This window comes from Bos indicus x Bos taurus, chromosome 24, assembly GCF_003369695.1.
Source record: "Bos indicus x Bos taurus breed Angus x Brahman F1 hybrid chromosome 24, Bos_hybrid_MaternalHap_v2.0, whole genome shotgun sequence".
Lineage (NCBI taxonomy): Eukaryota > Metazoa > Chordata > Mammalia > Artiodactyla > Bovidae > Bos > Bos indicus x Bos taurus.
In genome coordinates this window covers 45,592,677-45,619,724 of record NC_040099.1, presented here as the reverse complement: position 1 = coordinate 45,619,724, position 27,048 = coordinate 45,592,677, and the positions used below count along the sequence as shown (strand labels likewise).

The window sequence follows — 27,048 nt, the reverse complement described above, 5'->3', positions numbered from 1 at the left end:
AGCGCTCCCCCACGCTGCCAGTGGCACGGCAAATTCACATGGCCTCTGTCGGGTGCATTTGGCATCTGCTGAAAATACGGGAGCTAGGATTTTGGCACCAGTGTCTGGGCTCTTAACTAATTCTATACTGACTTAACCACTGAACTAATAAAGAAAATCTGGATCCATCCAAAGGAAGGTAGGTATAATAGACAAAACGAAGGCACTCAAAGATGTCCACGTCCTGATCCCCAGAACTTGTGATATGTTACCTTACATGGCAAAAGGGACTTCGCGGCTATGATAAAGTTAAAGATTTTGAGATAGGGGATTAACCTTAGCCAAGTAGATCCAATGTAATCATGAGGTCCTTATAAGTAGGAGGCAGGAAATTTCTATCTAGGGAGTAGGATGAAGTGTTTTCACCTACTTTATACTCTTCTGTATTGATTGAATTTTTGTTTGTTTTGTACAACAGTCCTGTACTACTATAAAATTACAGAGAGAAAATAATGAAAATATCTCAGCTTTGGGGAAACACATTTGTAAACATCTTTGTCTTCTCCTTTTCCATGATCTGTGAAAAGACCTTCATAGACCTTATCAGCAACTTCTGCGACCAAGACAGTTTTTGCTTGATCTTTAAGGATGTGCTCAGACTGTCCATACACTGGCCCAGACCATGCTTTGCAACAACTGGAATTCCTCCTCTTACTTTTTAGGACTTACAGAAAAGCCACCCTTTCTAGGAGGTGCTTTTGGATGATTCTGAATTGTATTTCCCCCAGGGACTCCTGGCCTGTGAGTCTCTTGGTTCTGCATCATGTGGTCCCCACGGGCTTCTCTCTCTTACTTGCCTGGCTTCTGCTCTCTGTACACAGGAGCCACCTAGGATCTAAAGCTTCTGAACCCCTAGCTCTTCCTAGTACTGTCTGGATTGTACTACGAATGTTTAGTACATATTTTCTACTGCTACCAATAGAGAAAAAATACCGGTTTGCACCTGAGATAAAGGTTGAAACCTCAGACCCATCTCAGAATAAAAGGGTTTATCCCACATGAGCTCAGGAGGCCACATAATCTGTCTCTACTTTTCTCCTTTGCCCTAAGCTTGTAAACAAGTGAGCAAAAGGTTTGACACGGCTCGTAGGTGAAACAGTTATGTAACTATAAAGAAACTGACAAAATAACATGTGAATGGCAACTCCAGAGCTTCTGAGTTCTGTTAATCTTGCTACAGCATCAGATAATCAAAATTGAATAAAGCCTTAGAAATCCTTGGTCCTGTCCCACATCCTGCCCAATGCAAGAACTCACTCCAAATCCTGCCTGACATGTGGTCCACCACGTTAATAATGGCTGGATTGATTAATGGTGATAAATCCAGCCATTATTGGATTAATGGTGATAAATCATCCAACTAATGATTGATTAGTTTGGTGATTAACTGAATCTTGGCAAATATTTCCATGAGATTACAGAAACTCTTGCTTGTTCCAATATCCTTCCACTCCTTTGTCCCCCAGGAAGGATCATTCCTTTCATTCTAGCATATTATCTTACATACTTGTAACTTGTGTTGAATTAGGGATGCTGGAAGCTATGGGTGAATAAGCCACCCCTTGCAATGGCCTGGGAAATGCATTAGCTTTTCAAATCTGAAGCACTTGAGGTCTGTTTTTACCTAAGGGCTTGAATGGTACTGAAGGAAGGGAGAGTAGCGTAGTGGGAGTAACTCTGGAAGTTGTTAGCAAGTATGGACTCTGGGTTTACATCTACCCCTAATGGATGCCTTTCAGTGCATCACTTTCTCTGCTCTTAGAACTCCAACAGTAAAACGAGAAGGATGTCATGGAGCTCTCCAGAACCCCTTCTAGCTCTGACAGCCTGAGTCTGGCCTGGAGCTCGGAAAGGATTAATATTACAGGTCTCAAAATGTGGTCCCCAGAGGAATAGCATCAGCACCGCCTGGCACCTTGTTAAAAATGCAAGCTCCTCCCCTGCCTCCCCGGCCGGCTCTAACAGACAATGAGTCCGGGACAGGGGCTAGGCCCCAGAAATCTGGGTTTTAACAAGGCTTCCAAGAGATTCTGATGTTTGCTCCCGTTTGAGAGCAGCCATATTAATGTGATTCTCTAAGGACCCGTTAATACCACCAGACTTGCCAGGAGAACTGGCTGTATTTAGCTTGTTTCCTTTCAGTTTCTTGGGTCAAACAATTAGTATGAAGAACACAGAGAAGTTGTTTGTATCCCCCACCAAATACATATTGTAAAATGGTTAATATGACCCAGCAGGCTCTCCAGTCTTCAACATGAGCAATGAGGTAGGCAGAGCAGACCTGGGTCCTCCCTGAGAGGGGAGGCCCATTGTCCTGGTGACACACTTAGCAGGTATCAGGGGCTCACACTAGAACTCCAGCTGTAGTTTCTCACACAGTCCTTTCTTATTGTTTGTTCTGGATTTTGATACCACAGTCACGAGCAACTTTCCCCACGTTCAGGGAATACTCACCACAGGCAAGAGCCAGGAGGTGGGTTTGCCAGGTGAGTGCCACGAACGTTCCTCCAATTGCAATGCAAGCTAGAGAGCTGTTGAAGCCCCAGAGTCCAGCGTAGATGTCCTCAAATGGAGCTGAAAGACTGAGTCCTATTAGGGAAGACAGGAGGGGTCAGAGCTTTGGACTAAAGGCAGGATGTTCTGGAAGGAGCCTGGGGGTGGGGAAGGCGTCTGAGAACTCCCATTGGTCCCTTGGAAGCAGGCCTTCAAGAAAGGTCTGGAATGTAGAAGATACCTGAGACAGCAACGGGGCGGAGGCAGTGCTCAGTATCTGGGAGCAAGTCTGACACTCACCTGCTATTATCCCCAGCAAGGACCCGATTGCAGCGTGCAGGCACATGAGTGGGGAGGAGAGGAGGATGGCGCCTAGGAAGATGCCCCCTGTCCACGGATTATCGCAGCCATATATCTGACCCACACCCACAGGCAGGGACTTCAGCAGCTGAGGAAACAATTTAGAAAACATGGCCATTAAAACGACTGGACAGAAACCCATAGGATACCCACAAACACAGTGCAATGTCATTTTAGATTTAGCGTATCTTATCTTTCAAGATCAGAGTTACTAACATTTACAATTCTCTCTTGCTCTACAGAAAAGTCTCAGTCGCTTTACCCCCAGAGACCCACCAGCTCTCCCTGCTGCACGCTGGGCCCTCCTTCTCCAGATCCCTTCGCTCGCTGGCTCTGTGGCCTGCACCGACACCTAGTTTTGGTCGCTGATAAGCTCCCGATGTGGGGTTCCTGCTCCCCACTGTGAGGATCAGCCACACCTCCCAGCGAGGATGGTAGGGACCACCTCTTACACTTCTATTCTCAACTCTCCATCAGTTCTCAGGCCAATACATCAATACATCTCTATGGTCAATAGAAGTATTATTACTCCCTTGCAATTCAGCTGTCAGTGCTATGGTCAGAGACCCAAAGTCAGATTATCTTATGAACAGCTCAGAAGCAATTACCGGCAGGTTCATGAATCAGGACCATATTTACATTTCTGTTGCTAGTGAGAACATTCATTAATTAAATTAAATTTTTTATTTTTTAAAATTTATTTATTTAAAATTTTATCTTACAAATTAATTAAAATTCTTTTAATTTATTTTTTTATCTTTTTTTTTCAGAGAGCATGTATTAATTTAAACCAAGATAGCTTGTTTCAGTTATCAACAACTGTTAGTCCTTAGAACACAAAAATATATTTAAATATCCTAATTATAGCTTTCTGGCTGAGTTCTGAACTCAGATAATGTGTTCACAGAATTGGAGTTCTTAAGAAGAAGGCACAAGGTTTTATTCAAGCTAACAAATGGTTTAAATTAAAATAGCTATGTAGGGTTAATAGCTTCTGTATTGGGCAGTTTTAGACAGCTCAACTAATGCTACTTTTTTCACGGGTAATCCTGATAAATTTTTAAATTTTCCTTCTGAGTTATTTCCAAATACTTCCATTCATTTTCTGTACAAAAGCTAAAGAAAAGGCTATTTGAACTCCTCACACTTTGACTGCCCAGCAAAGAGGACAGCAGAGGGGTTTAATAACCTGAGAGCAGGAAAGGCAGTCTCTTGACACTAAAAAATGTAAGGTTGATCTTCTTCTGATTTCAAGTGTTTTCTTTATTTTTTAATATTTGAGAAAACTTAGACAACTTTATTAAATAAACACCAATACAAAGAGCTGGAATTTGATTTGGGTCAAGCAGGCTTTTAAAAAATAGTACTATCCCTATACATGTTTATATTTACAGCATACATCCTAAGAGAATGGTTCTCAAACTCTGGCCCACATCACTGTTTGGGGAACTTGTTAAAACAGATTCCTAGACTCCACCCCAGTGATTATGATTTAGGGAGTGTGAGATGGAACTTGTGTTAATATTTAAAAAACAATGACTCTGATGCCCCTAAAGCTAAGAAATCTGAATTACTGTACATATTTTAGGAGATCCACCATAAGAAAAAGCAAAATAGAGAGGTTCTGAGATGGGATCTAACAGTGAGCAACCAGTTCTTTTGATTGGGGAAGGTAAGTCAGGGAGGACAGAACCCCAGGCTGCCGGCCCCTGCCTCAAGGGCTGGCCCCCATCAGATACCCTGCCCCTCCAAAATAAGGGCAAAGTTTGGAACAAAGTGTCAGGATTTTGACAAAGTGGAGCTATACTTTGGAGTTAGCACTGCAGGTGTTAGGAAAAGAGTAGGAAAAGTTAGTTTTGACCACACAGTCCTTTAAAAAAATCCCTTAGAACCCAAAGATTTGGAGTAGAACGAATAAGCTCTTAGACAGCAAGAGAAACTGCCAAGGGTACTCCAGAGCTGAGTCTCGTAAGGTCTGATGTCCACCAACAATTAACCAGGAAGTGTCTTCCAGAGCCCAGGGGAGGCGGAACGGGATATAAGAAGATAGTGTATCTTACCTGCAGGGCACTGAGGTCAGGCCAGGTGACATTGGGAACTGAGGTGACAGGTGTGATCAAGGTGCTTGGGAAAAATGGATTGTAATGTCCCGTGGCAGAAAGGTACATTGACAACGCCATATTGAAGGGCAGAGTGAAGACAGGCAGGTCCCATTTGCTCAACACGGAGTTCAAGGCACTCGAGAAAACTGGACTAAAAACAACAACAGAATAGACTGGAAGAATATGCATGTGACAAGCCACACTGATAAACTGAATATCTATGCTATAGAGGGGCTTTTTTTTTTTCATTAGCAAATATGTCCTTAAAGTGTTGTGTTGGCAAACTTTTGACAGGAAAAAAAAAATACTCAAACCCAAACACACCTGGAATAAATCCTGTCATAAATAATTCTTACATAAAGTAAAAAGTTGGAGAAGGCAATGGCACCCCACTCCAGTATTCTTGCTTGGAAAATCCCATGGACGGAGGAGCCTGATAGGTTGCAGTCCATGGGGTCTCTAAGAGTCGGACACGACTGAGCGACTTCACTTTCACTTTTCACCTTCATGCATTGGAGAAGGAAATGGCAACCCACTCCAGTGTTCTTGCCTGGAGAATCCCAGGGACGGCGGAGCCTGGTGGGCTGCCGTCTCTGTGGTCACACAGTCGGACACGACTGAAGTGACTTAGCAGCAAAGTAAAAAGTCAACTCTCAGCTTATTTGGCTTGTGGAAAATTATGCTCTGGGGTTGCTCACAATGAGTTATAAGTCTAGGTTTAAAAATATTTTTGATTGGGTCGTTTATTTTTCTGGAATTGAGCTGCAGGAGCTGCTTGTATATTTTTGAGATTAGTTCTTTGTCAGTTGCTTCATTTGCTATTATTTTCTCCCATTCTGAAGGCTGTCTTTTCATCTTGCTTATAGTTTCCTTTGTTGTGCAGAAAATTTTAATTTTAATTAGGTCCCATTTGTTTATTTTTGCTTTTATTTCCAATATTCTGGGAGGTGGGTCATAGAGGAACCTGCTGTGATTTATGTCGGAGAGTGTTTTGCCTATGTTCTCCTCTAGGAGTTTTATAGTTTCTGGTCTTACGTTTAGATCTTTAATCCATTTTAAAGAACTAAACAGACATTTCTCCAAAGAAGACATACCGATGGCTAACAAACACATGAAAAGATGCTCATCATCACTCATTATCAGATCAGATCAGTCGCTCAGTCGTGTCCAACTCTTTGCGATCCCATGAATCACAGCATGACAGGCCTCCCTGTCCATCACCAACTCCCGGAGTTCACTCAGACTCATGTCCATCGAGTCAGTGATGCCATCCAGCCATCTCATCCTCTGTCGTCCCCTTCTCCTCCTGCTCCCAATCCCTCCCAGCATCAGAGTCTTTTCCAATGAGTCAACTCTTCGCATGAGGTGGCCAAAGGACTGGAGTTTCAGCTTTAGCATCATTCCTTCCAAAGAAATCCCAGGGCTGATCTCCTTGAGAATGGACTGGTTGGATCTCCTTGCAGTCCAAGGGACTCTCAAGAGTCTTCTCCAACACCACAGTTCAAAAGCATCAATTCTTCGGTGCTCAGCCTTCTTCACAGTCCAACTCTCACATCCATACATGACCACAGGAAAAACCATAGCCTTGACTAGATGAACCTTTGTTGGCAAAGTAATGTCTCTGCTTTTGAATATACTATCTAGGTTGGTCATAACTTTCCTTTCAAGGAGTAAGCGTCTTTTAATTTCATGGCTGCAGTCACCATCTGTAGTGATTTTGGAGCCCAGAAAAATAAAGTCTGACACTGTTTCCACTGTTTCCCCATCTATTTCCCATGAAGTGGTGGGACCGGATGCCATGATCTTTGTTTTCTGAATGTTGAGCTTTAAGCCAACTTTTTCACTCTCCACTTTTGCTTTCATCAAGAGGCTTTTGAGCTCCTCTTCACTTTTTGCCATAAGGGTGGTGTCATCTGCATATCTGAGGTGAATGGTATTTCTCCCGGCAATCTTGATTCCAGCTTGTTTCTTCCAGTCTAGCGTTTCTCATGATGTACTCTGCATATAAGTTAAATAAACAGGGTGACAATATACAGCCTTGACGAATTCCTTTTCCTATTTGGAACCAGTCTGTTGTTCCATGTCCAGTTCTAACTGTTGCTTCCTGACCTGCATACAAATTTCTCAAGAGGCAGATCAGGTGGTCTGGTATTCCTATCTCTTTCAGAATTTTCCACAGTTTATTGTGATCCACACAGTCAAAGGCTTTGCCATAGTCAAGAAAGCAGAAATAGACATTTTTCTGGAACTCTCTTGCTTTTTCCATGATCCAACAGATGTTGGCAATTTGATCTCTGGTTCCTCTGCCTTTTCTAAAACCAGCTTGAACATCAGGAAGTTCACGGTTCACGTATTGCTGAAGGCTGGCTTGGAGAATTTTGAGCATTATTTTACTAGCGTGTGAGATGAGTGCAATTGTGCAGTAGTTTGAGCATTCTTTGGCATTGCATTTCTTTGGGATTGGAATGAAAACTGACCTTTTCCAGTCCTGTGGCCACTGCTGAGTTTTCCAAATGTGCTGGCATATTGAGTGCACCCTTTCACAGCATCATCTTTCAGGATTTGGAATAGCTCAACTGGAATTCCATCACCTCCACTGGCTTTGTTCATAGTGATGCTTTCTAAGGCCCACTTGACTTCACATTCCAGGATGTCTGGCTCTAGGTCAGTGATCACACCATCGTGATTATCTGGGTCGTGAAGATCTTTTTTGTACAGTTCTTCTGTGTATTCTTGCCATCTCTTCTTAATATCTTCTGCTTCTGTTAGGTCCATATCATTTCTGTCCTTTATCGAGCTCATCTTTGCATGAAATGTTCCTTTGGTATCTCTGATTTTCTTGAAGAGATCCCTAGTCTTTCCCATTCTGTTGTTTTCCTCTAAATGCAAATCAAAACCACAATGAGGTACCATTTTACACCAGTCAGAATGGTTGCGATCCAAAAGTCTACAAGCAATAAATGCTGGAGAAGATGTGGAGAAAAGGGAACCCTCTTACACTGTTGGTGGGAATGCAAACTAGTACAGCCACTATGGAGAACAGTGTTGAGATTCCTTAAAAAACTGGAAATAGAACTGCCTTATGACCCAGCAATCCCACTACTGGGCATACACACCAAGGAAACCAGAATTGAAAGAGACACATGTATCCCAGTGTTCATCGCAGCACTGTTTATAATAGCCAGGACATGGAAGCAACCTAGATGTCCATCAGCAGACGAATGGATAAGAAAGCTGTGGTACATATATACAATGGAGTATTACTCAGCCATTAAAAAGAATACATTTGAATCAGTTCTAATGAGGTAGATGAAACTGGAGCCTATTATACAGACTGAAGTAAGCCAGAAAGAAAAACACCAATACAGTATTCTAACCTATATATATGGAATTTAGAAAGATGGTAGCGACAACCCTGTATGTGAGACAGCAAAAGAGACACAGATGTATAGAACAATCTTTTGGACTGTGGGAGAGGGCGAGGGTGGGATGATTTGGGAGAATGGCATTGAGACATGTATAATATCATATAAGAAACTAATCGCCAGTCCAGGTTCGACGCAGGATACAGGATGCTTGGGGCTAGTGCACTGGGATGACCCAGAGGGATGGTATGGGGAGGGAGGTTGGAGGGGGGTTCAGGATGGGGAACACATGTACACCCATGGCGGATTCATGTTGATACATGGCAAAACCAATACAATATTGTAAAGTAATTATCCTCCATTTAAAATAAGTAAATTTATATTAAAAAAATAAAAAAGAAAAAAATATTTTTAAGTATTTAAGACAGATGAAAAGAATATTGTTTAAGCAGTTAAAAGCCCCTGTATAAACTACTTGATCACGTGCCCTTCCCTCCCCACCAGAGGCAGGCTCAGTCTTCAACTTAGTACTGGAGGAAAAAGACTGTAAACTCAGGAGGGCAGAGGTTTAAGTCCTTGAGCAGTTGAACTGTGTGACCTTGGGCAAGGAGGTACCCTCAGTTTCCTTGCCTGTAAACTGGGATATCAGATTAGATGGTCTCTGGGCCCTTTTCGTTCCCTCACTTGTGGACCCAATCAAGGAGCCATGGCTTTGAAGTTAGAACCCCCCAGTTTTCCTGAACTCGGGGGAGAGGGTGTGGGTGACCCTGTGCAGTGATACCTCTGGTCCTTGAACCTCGTCTTCAGAACAGGTGGGGAGTTTCTCCTGAGGAGGTTGGCTGTGCCGGCAGGTTCTCCTGCACGCACCTGTGGCCGCAGCCAGGGTGGGCACGCTGTCCGTGGTTGGCTGTGTGTATGCAGCCACACATCTCATGTGTGTGGAGCCACACATCTCGTGTGTGTGGAGCCAGCATTTTATATTTTGAATCTATCATAGTAAGATGGAAATGTTTGCTTACAAAATGATTTAAGACAGTGTCAATATAGAAACCAGTTTGAAGGACTTATGAGGGAATGGAATTTAGTAAAGAATTGCTTTGAGGGGGACAGGGGCAGGTGGGTAAGGGGGGTTACATAGGGACAGTGGTTCTCAGAGTGTGGTCCCTGGATCAGCCACGTCAGCACCACCTCGGAACTTGTTGAGATGCAGATTCTCAGGCCCCATCCCAGATGGACTGAATCAGGAAGCCTCAGGGAGGGAGCAGTAGTCCATGTTTTAACTGGCCCTGTAGGTGGTCTTGATAGTGTGCATGTTTGAGGACTCCTGATGGTGGAGAGTGCTTCTCAACTTTGGTTGTACTTTAGAATCCTCCAAGAGCCTTCAAAACCCCAGTGTCCTGGAAACTCCCCAAACCGATTGTATCAGAACGTTACTGGAGGGGGGTGGGGGGCGGGAATGAGGTGTGAGGGGAAGCCACGTGCATCAGCATGTTTGAATGCTTCCTGTTTCCAATAGGTATATCCTGGATCTAAATAAAAAAGATAATTTTCTAGAAATTGCCATATATATAACATAAAATTTACCACTTAAACCATTTTAAGACATTCAGTTTAGTGGTACGAAGTATGTTCACACTGTTATACAGCGATCACCACCATCCGTTCACGGAATATATCTCATCTTACAAAACAGAAACCCTGTGCTCACTAGGTAATAACATCCTCCACCCCCTACTGCCCCTTATACAATTTTTTTTTTTTTTTCAAAAAGGCATTTTGAAAACCAAGTACAACTTACCACGTCATGGACATAGCAGATACAGGGAATAACAGCCACCAGAAATAGTTTCCCTTGTCCGAATAGATGGCCATGAGGATTCCCACCAGGGTAGCGTTGTAGCCCTGGAGCCCCGCTGTAATGGCGGACCTGTGGGCGAGAGGCACAGCTTGGACACCTCCCGGGCGGATGTTGGCTGGACGTGCCCGTGAATATCACTTCTAACTTCCAGATAATATTTACATTTGAAAAAGAGATTATATTTAGGGTTTTATTGCAAAGTCTCTAGAAATCTAATGCTAATCAAAGCATGAAACAGTAAAATATACATGGATAACATACAAATGCACTTATAGAACAACCCCTACAGAGGCAACATGCCTAAGGGGTAGAGAAAAGGAAATCAGCAAGCCAATGTAGTCTGTTTCCTTCTAGCCTTTCCTTCCAAAATTTATTATTTCTTTTGAATCATTAGGGTCTCTGACTTGAATAGAGCTTTTATTTGAAACTCTTCCCTAAGCCTGATTTCCTTGCTGAGAGGTGTAAGATTCTTGAAATGTAAATTCAGCTCCACAGTGTCTTTGATTTTATCAACACAAGTCTTCCAACTTAGAATATACTTTCATCTTCTTCCACTTTGTTGTTTCCAGATATACATTTCCAAATTATTACAAAGAAAAACAATCCCTTTTACTTGGCAAATTATTCCATTCAACTATATGCATCTTTAGCACCTAATTTTTTTCTTGGGTCCCTTTCTTCCCAGCATTTAACCTTACTTCCAAATGTTGTCCTATGGATTAAGTTTCTACTCCTGGCTAAAATGGTACCTTTTCATAACTGGGGACTAAAATTTATCTCTCTGGAAGCTGAACTAACCTTTTCACTGTGCAGGAAGAATGAATTTGATAAACTAAGCATGGAACTAAGATATAATGGGATTAGTGGAATTATTAAGCCACTAAAACTTTTCCTGAATTCATATGCATTTTTTTGTCCAAATAAATAAAATGCTGATGATAAATAATTGATCAATCATTGAAGTAGACTCCCTTTGGACTGTAGGGTCTTATACCTTAGTTATTATTTATAAGAATTACTTATAGCTTAATTCTGGTCACATGTATTGCCAAAAAGGATCTGGCTGCTTATTCGGGTACTATGAATAAGAGGCTATAAATGATTTCCTGATTGCTGACTAAAGGCAAATATAAAGCATTCTGTGGAATAAAGGTTGATTCTCCAGGGAGGGTGGGGCTTTATCACTATTGCCCAGGGTCACTGGTTGGCTCCTGTGTTCTCAAGCAAGAAGCAGAGGCTTGGAGGGACATGCCTACCTGTCCTGGCTGAGTAACAGGGCCGTCAGGGTGGAGACCACTGTTCCCACACAGCCATTGAGTGCACACCAGGGATTCTGGACCAGGAGTCCCACCAGAATCAGGATTCCACTTATGGGGTTGCTGACAAACACAACTTGGGATATCCCCCGAAGAACCCAGTCGACGAACTGCAGAGCCTGGGGTTTGTCTGGAAGAGATGAGATGGGCAGAGCTAAGGAAATGGTGGGGCAAATGGGGCTCCTTCCCGAGTCTCCTTCCCAAGCCTACCCTGAGCAAAATCCCCTCAGAACAAGGTGAGGCTAACTTTGGATATTCCTTGAAACTTTTTCTCTGAACTCTTTCCCCTTTAGTGACCCCCAGATCCTTGGAAGCATCCAGATCTGCTTTAGTGACACCCAGATCCTCTTTCTGCTCAGTCCACAATGTCCATACTAGAACCCCAGTTCCAGAAAGCATTGAATGGACTTATTTAGTATGCTTAGAGGTTTACACCCTTAAGCCAAAGGAATGAATCACCAAGAGTAAAATTTCAGTTTTTAAGCACCAAAATTACAAGGTGGAACTAGGTGTCTTCCTTGGACATGAACAGGACCACTGTCTCCATTAAAAAGAAAAAGAATGGAAGAAGGTCTCAGGTTAGAAGATAAAAAGTTTTAAAAAAATGGAAAGAAAAGCAATACAAGATAGGGGAGTATAACTGAAGATTTTAGTAGAAGAACCAGCAAACCATCTCCCCCAACGCCACTTCTCCAAGGTGGTGTAGATACCTTTAAGCCAGTTGGCAAATTCTTTCATGTCACCAGTGATATAGCCAAGTGCCTTGGGGAGGCATCTTCTGCCTCGACCTTGTGGAGCCTGATTTCCACCCTGGTCCAATTTAACTGCAGTGGGGTTGTCATCCATGGATGTCTCTTCTGGCTCCTTGAGGAAAGAATGGAGCTCATGAACAATCTTAATGTAGAGCCCTTTGGACTGGCCAGTGTGGGGTTTGACCACAGTAGCCACACAGGATGAGTTTGAAGGCACTTCATCTGGACCATGACAATCCCACGGAACTAAGAAAGCACCATTTTCCTCTTGAAATATTGTCAGGAAGATCATTATCAAAACCCAAGCCCTAGGCTACTTTTGTCATCACTGTTTTTAATGTCACCATGAGAAGGTTCTGGTCTTTAATTTCATAAGGTTCAGTTTCTAGCTCAATGAATATTTATTGAGCACCTATATCCTACACTCAAAGAGCTCAGTCTAGTGGGAAAAAAATTAAAAATAGTTAATTTCAACATAATGAGTCAGAAAATGATACAGAAATAGCTACAATCAAGTACTTAACCTTTTTGCTCCAATGAAAGGAGCCAGATGTCAGGTTACAAAATGATGCTCACTAATGCAGACCAACCAGCTACTTTCTAAGACAAGCAGCCATTTTAGATTCAATTTTTATTTTACAAAAACAGGCTTTGTTTTAAAAGTTTGAAAGAGAAGAAATGTTTACAAGACAGTTTGTGTGTGTTGATATAGCCTAAGAACTGTGCCCTGCCCCACCACAGAATATTCACTCTCCAAATCAGAGATTACGTCCTGACTACATCTTCACATCAGGTAGCTGCTTCATATATTCTTTATTTTTGAAATTGTTATTTAAGTGTTTATTTAAGTGTTTAAATGAGCAAAATAGTTAAATAAATGAAATGTGCAAATCGACATAAATTGGGGACTATACATTTATATACATAATATATACATTATATATTTAGTATGTTCACTAAAATATTGAGAATTTGGGCTATATCATTTAAAAATATAATTTACTAAATCTAAACTAGAAAAAAGACTGGCAAAATAATCTTCCACAAAGATATAGAAAATGGAAAAAGTGGAAGTGGGCTAGCTGTTGAAAACCAAAGAATTACAACTTAAGAGCTGTACACTGTAAGAGTGTACAGGGCATACTTACAGTAAGCATGCCTCAGGGAAATACTAACAGTATGACCATAACTTGTGCTCACTACAAGACTCTTCACTTCTCATGCTGAGTGTGCAATAACAAAGCATCAGCATCATCAGAATAGTGTACCCTGTAGACAAAAGTGAAGGTTTCATGGTGCTGATGGGAGATATAAAAGAGTACCAATGATGTCATCCCAGAGGTAGGCAAAGGGAGAAAGACCATGGCAAAACCACTTTGAGTTTGCAAGAAAAGCAGAGAGCACAGCCAGGCCAGTGTGCAGGAGGGGAACACCAAAGCCATCAGACCCCAGGGGCCACAAGTGTGGAATGCTGAAGCCACAGGCACGTAAGACGTGACCAAGGAAATACCCAAAACCCATGCAGTTAAACCAACTCGTCTTCTCCCTGCAACCAGGCTGTGAATAAGGCTTTCTCATGCCTATTTTTGGCCTCACTGTTCTTCCATTTAGCATACCCAACAAAAAGCTATTAAAGCCCAATTAACAGGTAATAAAAGTTATGACTTTTAAAGTTTTTATTTTTTGCAATTCTGATTTCAGTTTTGGCTTCTATTAATCCCAGTACAAAAATCCATGTAACTCATTTTTTATTGAGTCAAGATTGTACTTCAATTGTATTAATTCACTGCCAGATAACCATTCTGCTTTTAAACGATGGCCAGCAATTCCACAAAGTAGAGGCTGTTTATGCAATGCATTCTAGACCAAGGTCATTTTGGTTTGGCAAAATAGTGATAGAAACCAGCATTTGTGAGACTTCCAATGAAGCTTGGCATTAAGAGATTCTTAAACTAAAAACTGCTGGAGGACAGGAACCAAATCTAAGTCTATGTGGAGCTCAGCTGGCCTGAAGTTAAACAATGAAAACCTTTTGAATTGTTAAGAAATTATGAAAAATTTGGGTTTTATTTCATAATCTAACTGATAGCTATCATTTATTTTCATTTATCTCTCTTTAAACATCGTAACTAAAGGTATTGCTTGGTAAGCCCTTTCTTTAGCTATCGTGACCCCGTTCTCAAAGTCACACATCCTATGAGAGGCATCAGGCTCCAGTCCAGACATTGACAAGAAACTGCCTTGAGTTTCTGCAACTGGGTAGATCCAGCTCTACAGAGGCAGCACTGAATGAAAAGATTAAAGTGGGCATTTTCCATTAAGTACAGAAGCAAGTAGATACAGGGGTTATCCCAGGGTGGACAAATTCGTGTTCTCAAAATTCCCAGCATTTATTTATTTATTTTAGAGGGTTTTCAATACATCATCACCTCAGAGATTTTGGAGATACAGATACAAAACCTGATATTCTAACTGGCCAGACACGATTGAGAACCTGACTGGCCAGAGTTCCCTGCCCAGACACCCAAAGTTGGGTAAAGATTGAACCATTGATCTGAATCTTCAGCCCAGCATACAGAAGACTTGCTATGCTTTGTCTTTCTAGTATCCATATATGGGGGTGGGTGGTAGGGCTACCGTGTAATAGAGGGATAGATCTTCTCATGAGTTGATTCCCCAGGGAATCATTTATTCTGAAGTGAACACTATAGAGCTCTGGGAATCCTGATTAGTCGTTCCAGAACTCAGGCATGAGAACTGGTCGTGAGAAACCAGTAACAGTTGTAGTTCACCCTAGGATGTAATCATGCTACACTCTTTGTGTTTCTATAGGGAACTTTAAAAGTCCACATATCCTAATTGGGTAGGCAATACAAGGTGATGAAGCAGGAACTAAGTTCAAACTTCTCAAATCTAAGTAGGTCATTAAATTTCACCTGAAAAGACAGGACAAGAAAATGTAAGGAATGAACTCTATAAAATAGAAGCAAGATAAATAAAAATCCCCAGAATGCTTTTTTCCTAGCTTTTCCATAGTTGTCCGAACTCTGCAGCACAAAGGTCCAACATCTAAACCAAGACGAGTGTCGTGTGAGTTTCTAGACCAAGACCCCTGTGCATCAGGCTCAGGCCAAGCTGCACCGCTCAGCAGAGCATGAGGACCCCACTTCCCAGGCTCGGTTCAGAAAAGACTCAGCAGAGTCACAGAGACAGAAGCTGTACGAAGGTAGCATACCTGTTCTTCTGGCCCCTGGACCACGGCCAAGTTTATCCAGGGGAAGACTCTGTGCGCTGCCTCACCAGATTTTTTTCCAAAAGGGCCCCTCCAAAGAGGACCAGGATAGGCATCACCAGCAGCGCCAATCAAAGACCGTCCACTCATCCTTCCTTTCTTTCCATATACGACAAAGGGCAAAAATACATGAATCAGCAGAAATCGTGCCCTGCCTGTGATGTGAAATGCAGGGTAGAACTCTCCTAGGGGGTTCCTGGGGAGAGAAGACCTCAACAAAGAAGGCAGACTTCTTCATCGGCTAGAGCTCCATCAGCAGAGACGATGAGCTGACTGTAGACACCGAATGTTCATTTTACTTCGCTTAAAACAGAAGAAAAAACTGGCAAGCCATCCTGCACCGCGACCCACGTATGGATCTTGTGCTCCTGTGTTTCTCCACTGGCAGGAAGCCGACAGGTCTGAAGCCTGTTCCAGAGGGCGTGGTGGGCTTTGGGCTCTGAAACACTTCAGGTGAACTCTTAGGGCTCCATCTCGGGGATGGAGCCACAATTTCCTTCAGCCTTGATCTTTACAAACGTGAGAAGAAGCCCTGGTATGGGTTCTATTTTCTGTAATAAGATGCTAGCTAGCCACACTTGCACAGCAAAACCCCAGTCTAAGAGACTGCTAAATGGCATTATTTTCCTTCTATCTGAATAAGAATTGGTAAAAATCAGACATCACCTTGTTAATAACAAACAATTCATAGTTATATTCAACAGGTGTGACAACCTTTTGTTTCCCTTAAAAAAAAATAGAAAAAAAACTTCCATTATATCCAAGGATAGCATTCTTCCTTTAGAAGTTCCAGAAAAGTCATATGTTTGGTATTTATTTTTTTCTTCCTCTTTAATTACTTTCTTCCACTGGCTTGGTTTGAAATCTGAAAACTTAACACTCTGCTAGAATGTTTCAGAAAAATCCATAGTTGTGGAAAACTTTACTGACAGGTCTGTGGAAAAAGTTGTGTGTGTGTGTATGTACATTTATCCATGGTTAATCAATCTGGCTAACACCAAACAGGTGGGTTGCATTATGCATAGTTTTGTTTGACAAAGAGCAACGTTAAGAAACCCAATAATAGGGCTCTCATATTTAGTTTAAAAAACAAAAGAAAGAAAGAAGGAAAGAAAAAGAAAAGAGACAGGCAGGACTGTCACATTCCCCTGTCATGTTTCCCCAGCACCAAAATCACTCATGTCTGGGAAAATGACATCCTTGAGCTCAACATCGATATTTTCTAAGAGCCAAGAGAGAGAAGAAGTTGGGAGAGCATATAGTTCAAGCCTTCATTTTATAGAGGAAAAAACTGGACTCCAAAATTTGGACCATCCATATTCACTCAGCAGGACAGCCTTACAGAACAGGTAAGCCCTGGTGGTTCTTTGTCTTCCAGGCTGGAACCATACATACTGATGTCCCCAAGCGGGTGTTAGGGCTCAGTAACATAGTGGACACAGTCTGTCTTCATGGCCTCCCTGACGTAACCCTGGGGAGGGGGGTGTTGAACAACAGCAAAGGTTGTTTCACCCTGTGTCCTTGCCAGAAGCAGTGACTCTTCTGACAAACAAACATCTCACCATGCCCCCAAGTAAGCCTCACTCCCTTGTGTCACAGACATATCCACAACAAGGCCTCTGTGTGTTGAGGTTAATATCCCGAGAATATTCTAGAAGCTACACCCAGTGAGCTTACAATAGAAGTCAGAAAGCACTTTTGATAGCACAGATCACTTAGTGCCACAAAGCAGGACTCATCATTCTGAAATATCAAGATTTCAGTTTAACAACACTTCTTATAGGAAATACAACTCATTCTATTGTCAGCATATATTAGAAATTTGTATAATTAGAGAGCTCGGAGAGTCTTTAACTTCTATGCTTCAAGTATCCGTTTTAAAAATAATGCAAAGTTTTGGACATAGATATGGAAGAAAGCATATAAACATTCATGCTCTATCATAATTAGGAGACTTCAGCATTGACATTTATGTGATACTTACAGAACTCGTTATGTTAGGCAGTTTTTGAATCTAAGCTGTGGGAAGTGCTCAGCCTTCTCTAAACCTGTGATGAGAAACAGAAAATGCTGTCAGGTATCCTGTCTCTTGCTTAAAACACTCTCCTTGGAACACACTCCCTTTGAAGCCTTGAGGTCTGAATTCCACAACAGAAAATGTAGTTGAAAAGAAGTTGCCAAATTTGTGCTTGCAGTGGGACTCGTTCTCCCAAAGCGTGTTCCAGTGTCCTCCCTCCAGCATGATGGTACATGCAGGGTGATCTGGAAAACTGTACTTGGAAAGGGCCATTCCCAATACCCACTTTTTTTTTTTTCAGTCGTATTGATAGATCTCCAATTTTACTTATTTCAAGAACACAGCCTCAAACTCCTATGCAGCGTCGGTGAGCACCTCAAGTGGACTCCTCGCTGAAACCCTCTTGCACGCGGAGCTCTGGTGCCGATCCACCCTGCTGCAGAAACTATGAACCAAGACAGCTTTCAAGCATCCAGGAAGAAGCCTGTGATTTGGGTAAATGGTTTGCTAGTCTACCAGAATTCTAATTTTGTGCTTTTACTCAGTTCCAATCATCTGGAACATATATCTCCATTAAAAAGAGAAAAATTAGAGAGGTCTAAGGCGACAGCCCTCCCACTATTAACAGTTGCAAATGAACAGACACAGGGGAGTACTCACATAGCAGCTGGCTTCCCGGGCAGAAGGCACTGGCTGATAAAGCCCTGCTGGGCTCTATTAAAAGGGAGGTGCTTAGGAGGAGGGTGCTGGGGGAGGGACCCAGAGCTTTTACACTCAGGACCCACTCTGCTTATCTGTGCATCTGGCTGTCTCCTCCCACTCTAGGCACAGGGCCAAAGCACTGCCGAGGAGCGGGCCCCCTGTCCTGTACCTTCTGTCTGTCTGTCCCTGTTCTTGACTTGGTGCCAGCAACTTTGCCATCGTTTCTGGGGCTTCCCAGGTCTTTGTCCAGCAGCAATCCTGCTTGAGCTCATGGTTGTCTTCCCCTTGCAGTTTCCTCTGGAGCCTACCCTCACCCTGGGTTGTTCTGGGGAAGACGTGTAACTGAAAAGGATCAACAGAGTGTCACTTCAACTGAAAACATAGAGACAGGTTGCTGTGCGGCAGACTTTAAAGTTTAAGTGGTAGCTCCCAGGTGGAATGTTCTCTTAGACTTGACGTGGTTTCTGCTCAGGTGTAGGAATCCAGGAAAGTTCCATGGGGTGTGGGGTGAGTGTGGGGAGAACCCGGGTCCACAGAGTGTTTTCTGGAAACCAACCTGCCCTTTTCCCCAGTGAGGAGGGAAACAAAAATATAAATGTTGGCCTGGAATGCCCTTCTTTCCAGGTGAGAATCCCAGGACAAACTCTGCTGCCTTTAAAAGTCAGGAGGCAAACATTCTATAGCAGATATATCTAAAATTCAAGAGAAAAATCCCTTTCTTCTTCATTTTTTCCCTTAAATTTCAATTTTGTGGCCTGTTTTGAGATCACAAACAGAAGTGAGGTGAACTGTAGAATGCTTCTGCTGCTGCTGCTAAGTTGCTTCAGTCGTGTCCAACTCTGAAGAAAAGCAACTAATGGGCAGAAGCTGGAAATACTGGATGATGCTAGGGTACAAAGCACGAACCTTGATGTTAAACCGGACAAGTGATTTAAATTCTGTGAGCCTGTTTGTGTTAGCTATTCAGTCACGTCCGACCCTTTGTGATGCCACAGACTGTGGCCCACCAGGCTCCCCTGTCCCTGGGATTCTCCAGGCAAGAACACTGGAGTGGGTTGCCATTTCCTTCTCCAATGCATGAAAGTGAAAAGAGAAAGTGAAGCCGCTCAGTCGTGCACACAATTTTGAAAAATGAAAACCCCACAGAAAGCTGTGCAGGTGTCCGTGGGGCCTCCTGCCTGCCTGGAGGAGCTGATAGCCCTTGTCAGGGAGGCCGCCAGTAACTCTCTGGCTCCACCCGCTGGACACCAGCCAAACCACAGCCTCCTTGCTTTCCTGGGGATTCCCTCCCTCCCAGTGTCCCCAGAGGCTCAATGTGTGTATCTGGGGCCTGGGAGAAAAACTACAAACCCAAGTTCATGGCCAGAATTTTGAGGTTCAGGCAAATCTCCTGCCAACATTTTCTGCCTGGTAAAGATTCCTCGGGTTACGCTGAAGGGGAAAAATGAATCATAAGAGGATAGACTGAGAGCCTGGCATAGGAGCGAAAGGAATCACACTAGTGTATCTGTGAGCTCTTTATGCAAATGGACTACCATCCCTGACGGTGATAATAACAGTAACAGTGATAGTTACAGTACGTATTGGAATTGGACAAATGGCTGGGCATGCACTCTGTGTGCTGGGCACTGAGCTGAGCACTGGATCTGCGTCAGTCATTTAACCATCACAAAAGTCCTATGAGGTTAATGCCATTATTCCCAGTTTGCAGAGGAGCAAACAGAATCTGCCTGCAATGCAAGAGACCTGTGTTCCAACCCTGGGTTGGGAAGGTCCCCTGGAGAAGGGAATGGCTTACCCACTCCAGTATTCTTGCCTAGAGAATTCCATGGACAGAGGAGCCTGGTGGGCCACAGTCTGTGGCATCACAAAGGGTCGGACGTGACTGAATAGCTAACACAAACAGGCTCACAGAATTTAAATCACTTGTCCGGTTTAACATCAAGGTTCGTGCTTTGTACCCTAGCATCATCCAGTATTTCCAGCTTCTGCCCATTAGTTGCTTTTCTTCAATTCACTAATTACCTTAATGAACTCAAGCATCAACATGTATCTCTAGACCTCAGCCTGAAGCCAGCTCCACTCGGCACCTAGACCGCCTGCTGCCTCAGTGGCCTGAGTGGGCTGGTCAGGGGTGGAGGGTGTTTACTGAGTCTGAAGTCTTCTTGTGGAACCAACTCCTCCCCACCTTTCCTCCCTGCCCTCTCCCCTGGTCCTTGAAAAGGCACACCTTAAATGCTGGTTACAAAACACAGCCGTGCTGTACGGTCTGACTAGGTAGAACAAAGCACATGGGATTCCCAGTCAGGCAGACCTGAGTTTGAATCCTGGCTTCGTCCCCGTGTGCCCTGAGGTGCGTCACCATGTCTGGCCCTCAGGTTTCTCACTGTAAAATTGAATAAGTTGACTCCTTTGTAAGGCTGTGATGAAGTTTTGCAACCGCGTTTGTAAATCTCTGTACCTGATGCATGGAAGTGGCACCATTCCAATATCTGCCCTTCTCAGTCTGGGTTGGTTTATCCTTGAGGATTCCTGAAAGGGTCCCTGTTCCCAGCCTAAACCAGGAGAAAAGGCTTCTTGGCTCTGACATCTGAAGGGGTGTAGTTATGAGCGCAGAGACAACTTTTCAGCAAGAACCATGAGGTGGGCAGGCGGCAGCCATGTTCTCTCACTGCAAGACCCCCAAGATGCCAGGGTCTTGCCGGGTGGCTGTGGCTTTGGAGAGAATCCTGCACTGGATGTTAGAAGGATAACCGGGCGCCCAGTAACAAGTGCATACAGAGGTTCCTGTTAGAAGGATAACCGGGCGCCCAGTAACAAGTGCGTACAGAGGTTCCTGTTAGAAGGATAACCGGGCGCCCAGTAACAAGTGCGTACAGAGGTTCCTCGGGGCTTCTGCACGTGCGCTCAGTTGCTCAGTCCTGTCTGACTCCTTACGACCCCATGGACTGTTGCCTATCAGGCTCCTTTGTCCATGGAATTTTCTAGACAAGAATACTGGAGCGGGTTGCCATTTCCTTCTCCAGAAGCTCCAGAACCCAGGGGTCGAACCCGCGTCTCCTGCATTGGCAGGTGGATTCTTTACCACTGAGCCACCTGGGAAGCCCCAGGTACTTTCAAACAGCCCTGATTTCACAGTTTCATGACTTCTTCTCAGCCCCTCCTGGTATCATTTATTGAGTGTTTGGGCACCGATGTTGTTTCCCTTCCCAAGTCCCACCTAGGCCTCTCCTCGCCGAGCCCCTCCTCTCCTGGTCCTGTGACCCTCTGTCCACCTCAATCCTCTTTGACTTTCTCCACCGAGTTTCTGCCCCTGGAGGCTCCTTCTCTCCCTGCCCACCTTGTGCAAGTGTCCACACCCAGCTCTCTTCCCTCTGCCCGTCCGCACTGCGCTCCTGGGAGCTGAACACAGGTATGTCCATGTTCCTCTCACAGTGGTCACCGCTCCCCGCCCAGCCCTGTGACAGCTCTGCTATTGTCTTTTATTTTAAAAATATATTCTATGGTGTGCAGTCCCACCTGGGCTGGAGAATACTAGTAATTCTTTTTTTTTTTTTTTTATTGATATCAGATCTCTTTCTTTCCAGAAAGCTTTTGAGGAAGTTTATAAAAATAGACGTGAGAGGAAATAAGAGCTAGATGAGGAAATGGAGAAGAAGGAAGAACAAAAACTATGGTTAATGACACAATTTAACTATTTTCCTAGCATGTCTTACATTTTTAGGTATTTTAAAAAATGTCTTTTTTTGACCCAGAAATTATCCCAGCACTATGTCATTTTGGTTGCTGCTGGATGTTGATTTATCAACAAGCAATTTGACATTACAGATAATATGCACCACAGGTATCAGGGGGCAGGGTCTACACAGGAATTCTGCAGAAGAGGAACCGGCAGAGGGCTCTTCTGAATCCAGAGCAGGGCCTTTCTAGATGGGAGAGAAAGTGCTAAAGAAAAAGCAGACAGACTTCTCTTCCTATCCTGCCGACCAGCACCACCCCCTCCCCACCGCCCCCCTCCCCCCACACCCGCCGCACAGAGAAGCAAAGACCACAAACTGAGCACAGAAAATCCCTCTGCACTGTGTTCTGGGCCCACAGTGTTTGGTTTGGTAAACAGTCGGACAAATAGGCTCCAGACAAGAGCCAGACCCCCCACTGACCCAGAATGCCATTCAAGGGGACCCTTTGTGGTAAGAATTCCTGAGACATGGAGCCAAGTGGCATAAAGTGCACAATTTCTACCCGCTGCACTGCCTGTCCTGGCCAGGGAAGCTTGGGGATGGGTGATGGCTGGAGGCACCGAGGTGCCTACATTTTTGCTCTTAAACAATGCTGTTGTGCAACTATTCAGCTCCACTGAATATCTGGTTGTTTGTCCTGCACACAGCAGAAGCATGAGAAAACCTCATGGGGATCTACCTATGACTTTTATCAGATCCCTTCTGTCCATGCGTCACTTTCTTTCCAGCTCTCAAACTCAGGCTAGTGTCAGGAGCATCATGTAGCTCCTCTGGTATCCTCAGCCAGCACCTAAGGTAATGCACTGCGCAAATGCACCGAGTCAAAAGGGGCACCACTAGCATTCAAGACCTTTATGTATTTTCTGCAACAAAACTCCTATAGAAGGCAGTAAAATGTTCTGATGAAAGGAATGCTGGGGTGCCTTTGCATGTAGTGGCCTTACTTGTGAGCAGTGACCCTGCTGGTGCTTTTTTTTCTTCATAATTAAAAAAAATAATACTTTCCCAAAGAGGGACAGTAGGGAAAAGGGTTGGAGGACAGTAGTTTCAATCTCTTTAGATCAGGTAGAAAGAAGGGACTGGAGTGTTGGGGAAAATGAGGGTTGGGGACTGGCATGGCCCTGTCTCCCTGACCATCTCTTGAGAGTGATTTATAATCATCAGATTGCCTCCTGACTATTAAAGATATTGGCCAAGAAGAGAAGGGGGATGGCCTGACCCCCAGCATTGCCAATGAAGCTCTCTGAGCCAGTGGGCTCTTGGCAAAGACATCAGCCACTGGGGGTGGGTAGGATGGACTGAGGTCCACTCCCAGCCAGGCACTGGGATGGGTGCTACTCCCTAGGGAGCCTTGAGGAGAGAGCTGGCATTTGTGTAGTCAAGAAGTTGCAACGACTGGATAGATATGCTAAAGTAAGGCTGCTCTCCGGAGCCGAGGAGGTGGCAGCTGGCTCAGGCTCCTCACAGTTGCCCTAACTGGAGGCTTAGTGTCTGCTGGCTATATGGTGTTGCCGCTCAGCCTGATTGCTTTCTATTATTATCCACTACCTCTCACCCACTGGCTGCCAAGATTTAGAGAAGGATTCTGAGTCTCTTAGCCCTCATCCCTCCTCCCATTCCTCTTGTCTCTTCTATTCCTGCTGTTGGCACCTGTCAAGGCTGGGGTGGGGGCCAAAGGCAGAGGGACCTTGAGGGCACACGATTCAACCACCTGTCTGATCAGTTGGCTTAAAGTTGGACCACACTGCACCCTCAATCTCTTGAACTGGTAAATTGAGCTGTCATAGCATAAGTCATATTCCACTGGCCACAGATTTGTATCAGAGCCTGAGTAATCCTATAATAATGTTGGCATAGGAAATGCAGTTGTGCTGGGATAGTATGACAGACATGGGGAGAATTTTCATGCACCTCTGAGATTGTCCTGTTGTTAAAGAAAAAACTTGAGTTCATGTTTTATTCAAAACCAAAATTAAACCTGGTGGAGAAATACTTCTGTATTTTTTAATCCACATCTCTTATTAGAACTTAAAAAAATCAACTAAGCCTTCAGTCAGTTCAGTTCAGTCACTCAGTCATGTCCGACTCTTTGTGCCAGGCTTCCCTGTCCATCACCAAATCCCAGAGCTTGCTCAAACTCATGTCCATTGAGTCTGTGACGCCATCCAACCATTTCACCCTCTGTCGTCCCCTTCTCCTGCCTCCAATCTTTCCCAGCATCAGGGTCTTTTCAAATGAGCCAATTCTTTGCATCAGGTGGCCAAAGTATTGGAGTTTCAGCTTCAGCATCAGTCCTTCCAATGAATATTCAGGACTGATTTCCTTTAGGATGGACTAGTTGGATCTCCTTGCAGTCCAAGGGACTCTCAAGAGTCTTCTCCAACACCACAGTTCAAAAGCATCAATTCTTCTGCGCTCAGCTTTCTTTATAGTCCAACTCTCACATCCATGCATGATAACTGGAAAAACCATAGCTCTGACTATATGAATCTTTGTTGGCAAAGTAATGTCTCTGCTTTTTAATATGCTGTTTAGGTTTATAGCACCATTATCCTCTGCAGAAAGCTATTTGAATTAAAAAATTATTTGAGTATTTAACATTACAATGCAAAAGTAGTGATAGAACTAGAAGGATTCACAATTAATCACACATCCTTGTTTTTAAAATAAAATATGGCAATTTTCAACACTGTTGTTTTCCTTTTCTTGGTTCCCTGACCAAGATTGAAACTGTGCCCTCAGCAGTGAAAGCATGGAGTCCTAACCACTGGCATAAGTGAGTGCTAAGTCACTTCAATCACAGCTGACTCTTTGCGACCCTATGGACCACAGTCTGCCAGGCTCCTCTGTCCATGGGATTCTCCAGACAAGAACAGTGGAGTGGGCTGCCGTGCCCTCCTCCCGGTGATCTTCCCAACCCAAGGTTCAAACCCACATCTGTTCTACCTGCATTGGCGAGCAGTTTCTTTACCACTAGCACCACCAGGGAAGCCCCCCTAACCACTGGACTGCCAGGGAATTCCTTGTTATTATACTTAGTTGGAGAAATTACTTTGTGTGTTTCACTTTGATTCTAAATGGAAGAAACCAGGGTAGAGCTCAGCTTCTGGGAGCTGGTGGTAGCTTCTCCCAAGTAAGGGGCAGCTCTGAGTTTGGGAGGAATATTGATGAGGGAAGAAGTATGGTACAGACAGAGAAGAACAGATTTTCCACTGTTTTATCCACTTCCCTTGTCAACAGTCCTTTTCCCTTTCAGCTCAAGTTGTTGCTTATTTTCTCCCAACACCTGGATCAAGGGACATATGTGACTGGAGTGCTATTAATATTTAATTATGTCATATGGCCTAGGTGGTTGGGATGTGATGTGAGTGAAGTCACAGAATTTATAAGTAGGTTTAAGAGAGGCCTGAGTAGGTGGATTAAGCTCCCTGGTCCCCAAATGCACTGGCCAGCTATACCCAGCTGTCAGCTGAGGTCACAAGGTGGGCCAGTGGAGAGTGCGTGGATTAGAAATAGTCCTTCCTTACAGAACAGTGCCTAGGACACAGCTCAAGGGATGCCATTTTTGAAGACTAGGGTCCATGGGCTCATGATTGAATTCACATATGAGGTTGATGATGAGGGGGAAAAGTCCAGTAAGAAATTTAATCAAACATACTGGTAAGTGATGAGCAAAACAATATCCCCCCAACTCTTAATACCCAACATCATTCTGAGTTTTGGCTCCTCATGGCTCATGGTTTTGCAGAATCTAGGGTTTACAGAATCTCAGAGTCTACTGCTGAGTCTACTAAACCTGACAACCAATTTCTCAATAGTTTTTCATGCCCCATAACTTACAAGGAGAAACTAGTTTTAAATTGATATCCATTAGATGGGACATCCTTGGTGATCCAGTAGCTAAGACTCCACTCTCCCAGTGTAGGGGGCCCTGGGTTCAATCCCTGGTCAGGGAACTAGATCCCACATACCAAGATTAAGAGCTGGCACAGCCAAATAAATAAATTAAAAATCAATATCTGTTACTATCTTGAAGGGAGAAAAAGTTACCCAAAGGCAGCCCTGGGGTCTGGTGGAGGACCCCGAGCTTTGCTCAGTGTAGAATCTGAGATTTCTTATTTGTGGAGCTCGTGGGCAGCCTCAGCCTTTTGTCTTGATTAGGGCAAGAGATGAAGCACTGAAGTTCCTAAAAAATCCTCAAGTCCCTTTTGCTTCAAACACATTACTCCATTTATTTTTCCACTTGATGTATTTCATCCTATCATTAAAAAATAATCCCAGTTATAAAAATAAAATCCCCAAACAAGGTTTCCTGATGGTGACCATTTACCCTGAGGTTGGTAGTTCATCCCAGCTGAAGTCCTTTCTCCCATAATTATGTGCTTAGTCGCTCAGTCATGTCCGACTCTTTGCGACCCCATGGACTGTAGCTGCCAGGCTCCTCTGTCCATGGGATTCTCCAGGCAAGAATACTGGAGTGGGTTGCCATGCCCTCCTCCAAGGGATCTTCCCGACCAAGGGATCGAACCCAGGTCTCCCGCACTGCAGGCAGTTTCTTTACCGACTGAGCCACCAGGGAAGCCCTCCCTTTCCTCAGTTTCAGTGAGACTCCCACTTCTCTACTCCACTGGACTTCTAGACTTTCTTGTCCATTGGACCCCCCTTGTCCTTCTTGTTGCATCCATTCACTCATCCATCCAATTGCCCAATGTATGCTAAGTACGGGAGGACTCATAGATGAATTAGATGTTCTAATTTCAAGGATTTTTTGGTGTGTGTGTGTGAGCTTTTCTAGCTTTCTGAATCTTTTCCTCAGCTCTTAAATATGAAATGTCCCCTGTTCACTGAAACTCTCACTCTTCTCTATGTCTTTTCTCTTGCCAAGAACCTCCATCCTGCTTCTACTCCTGCCCTACTCCATCCCACTATGGAATTTTTGTTTAGCTGGCTTATTAGAAAGAGTCCTAGAGCAGGAACTGAGAGGTGCTACTTCTGACAAGATTGGCACTTCA

The 27,048-nt window shown here is 43.9% G+C and overlaps 1 protein-coding gene across 6 annotated transcripts in view; it reads right to left on the bottom strand.

The window, feature by feature from the left end:
- Window positions 1-27,048, bottom strand: part of SLC14A1 (solute carrier family 14 member 1 (Kidd blood group)) — a 56,468-nt gene that overhangs the window by 6,102 nt on the left and 23,318 nt on the right. For 2 of the 6 annotated variants that reach the window (XM_027525977.1, XM_027525975.1), the window contains 7 exons: window positions 17,562-17,625; window positions 12,244-12,397; window positions 11,474-11,663; window positions 10,158-10,286; window positions 4,953-5,145; window positions 2,833-2,980; window positions 2,494-2,628 (listed from right to left, as the gene is read on the bottom strand). In XM_027525977.1, the coding sequence (XP_027381778.1) occupies window positions 2,494-2,628; window positions 2,833-2,980; window positions 4,953-5,145; window positions 10,158-10,286; window positions 11,474-11,663; window positions 12,244-12,379 (931 nt within the window). In that variant the 5' untranslated portion in view covers window positions 12,380-12,397; window positions 17,562-17,625. Of the gene's footprint in view, window positions 1-2,493; window positions 2,629-2,832; window positions 2,981-4,952; window positions 5,146-10,157; window positions 10,287-11,473; window positions 11,664-12,243; window positions 12,398-15,520; window positions 15,677-17,561; window positions 17,626-18,254; window positions 18,658-27,048 lie in introns of those variants that run through there. The other 4 variants (XM_027525973.1, XM_027525974.1, XM_027525976.1 and 1 more) reach the window with 4 other exon arrangements.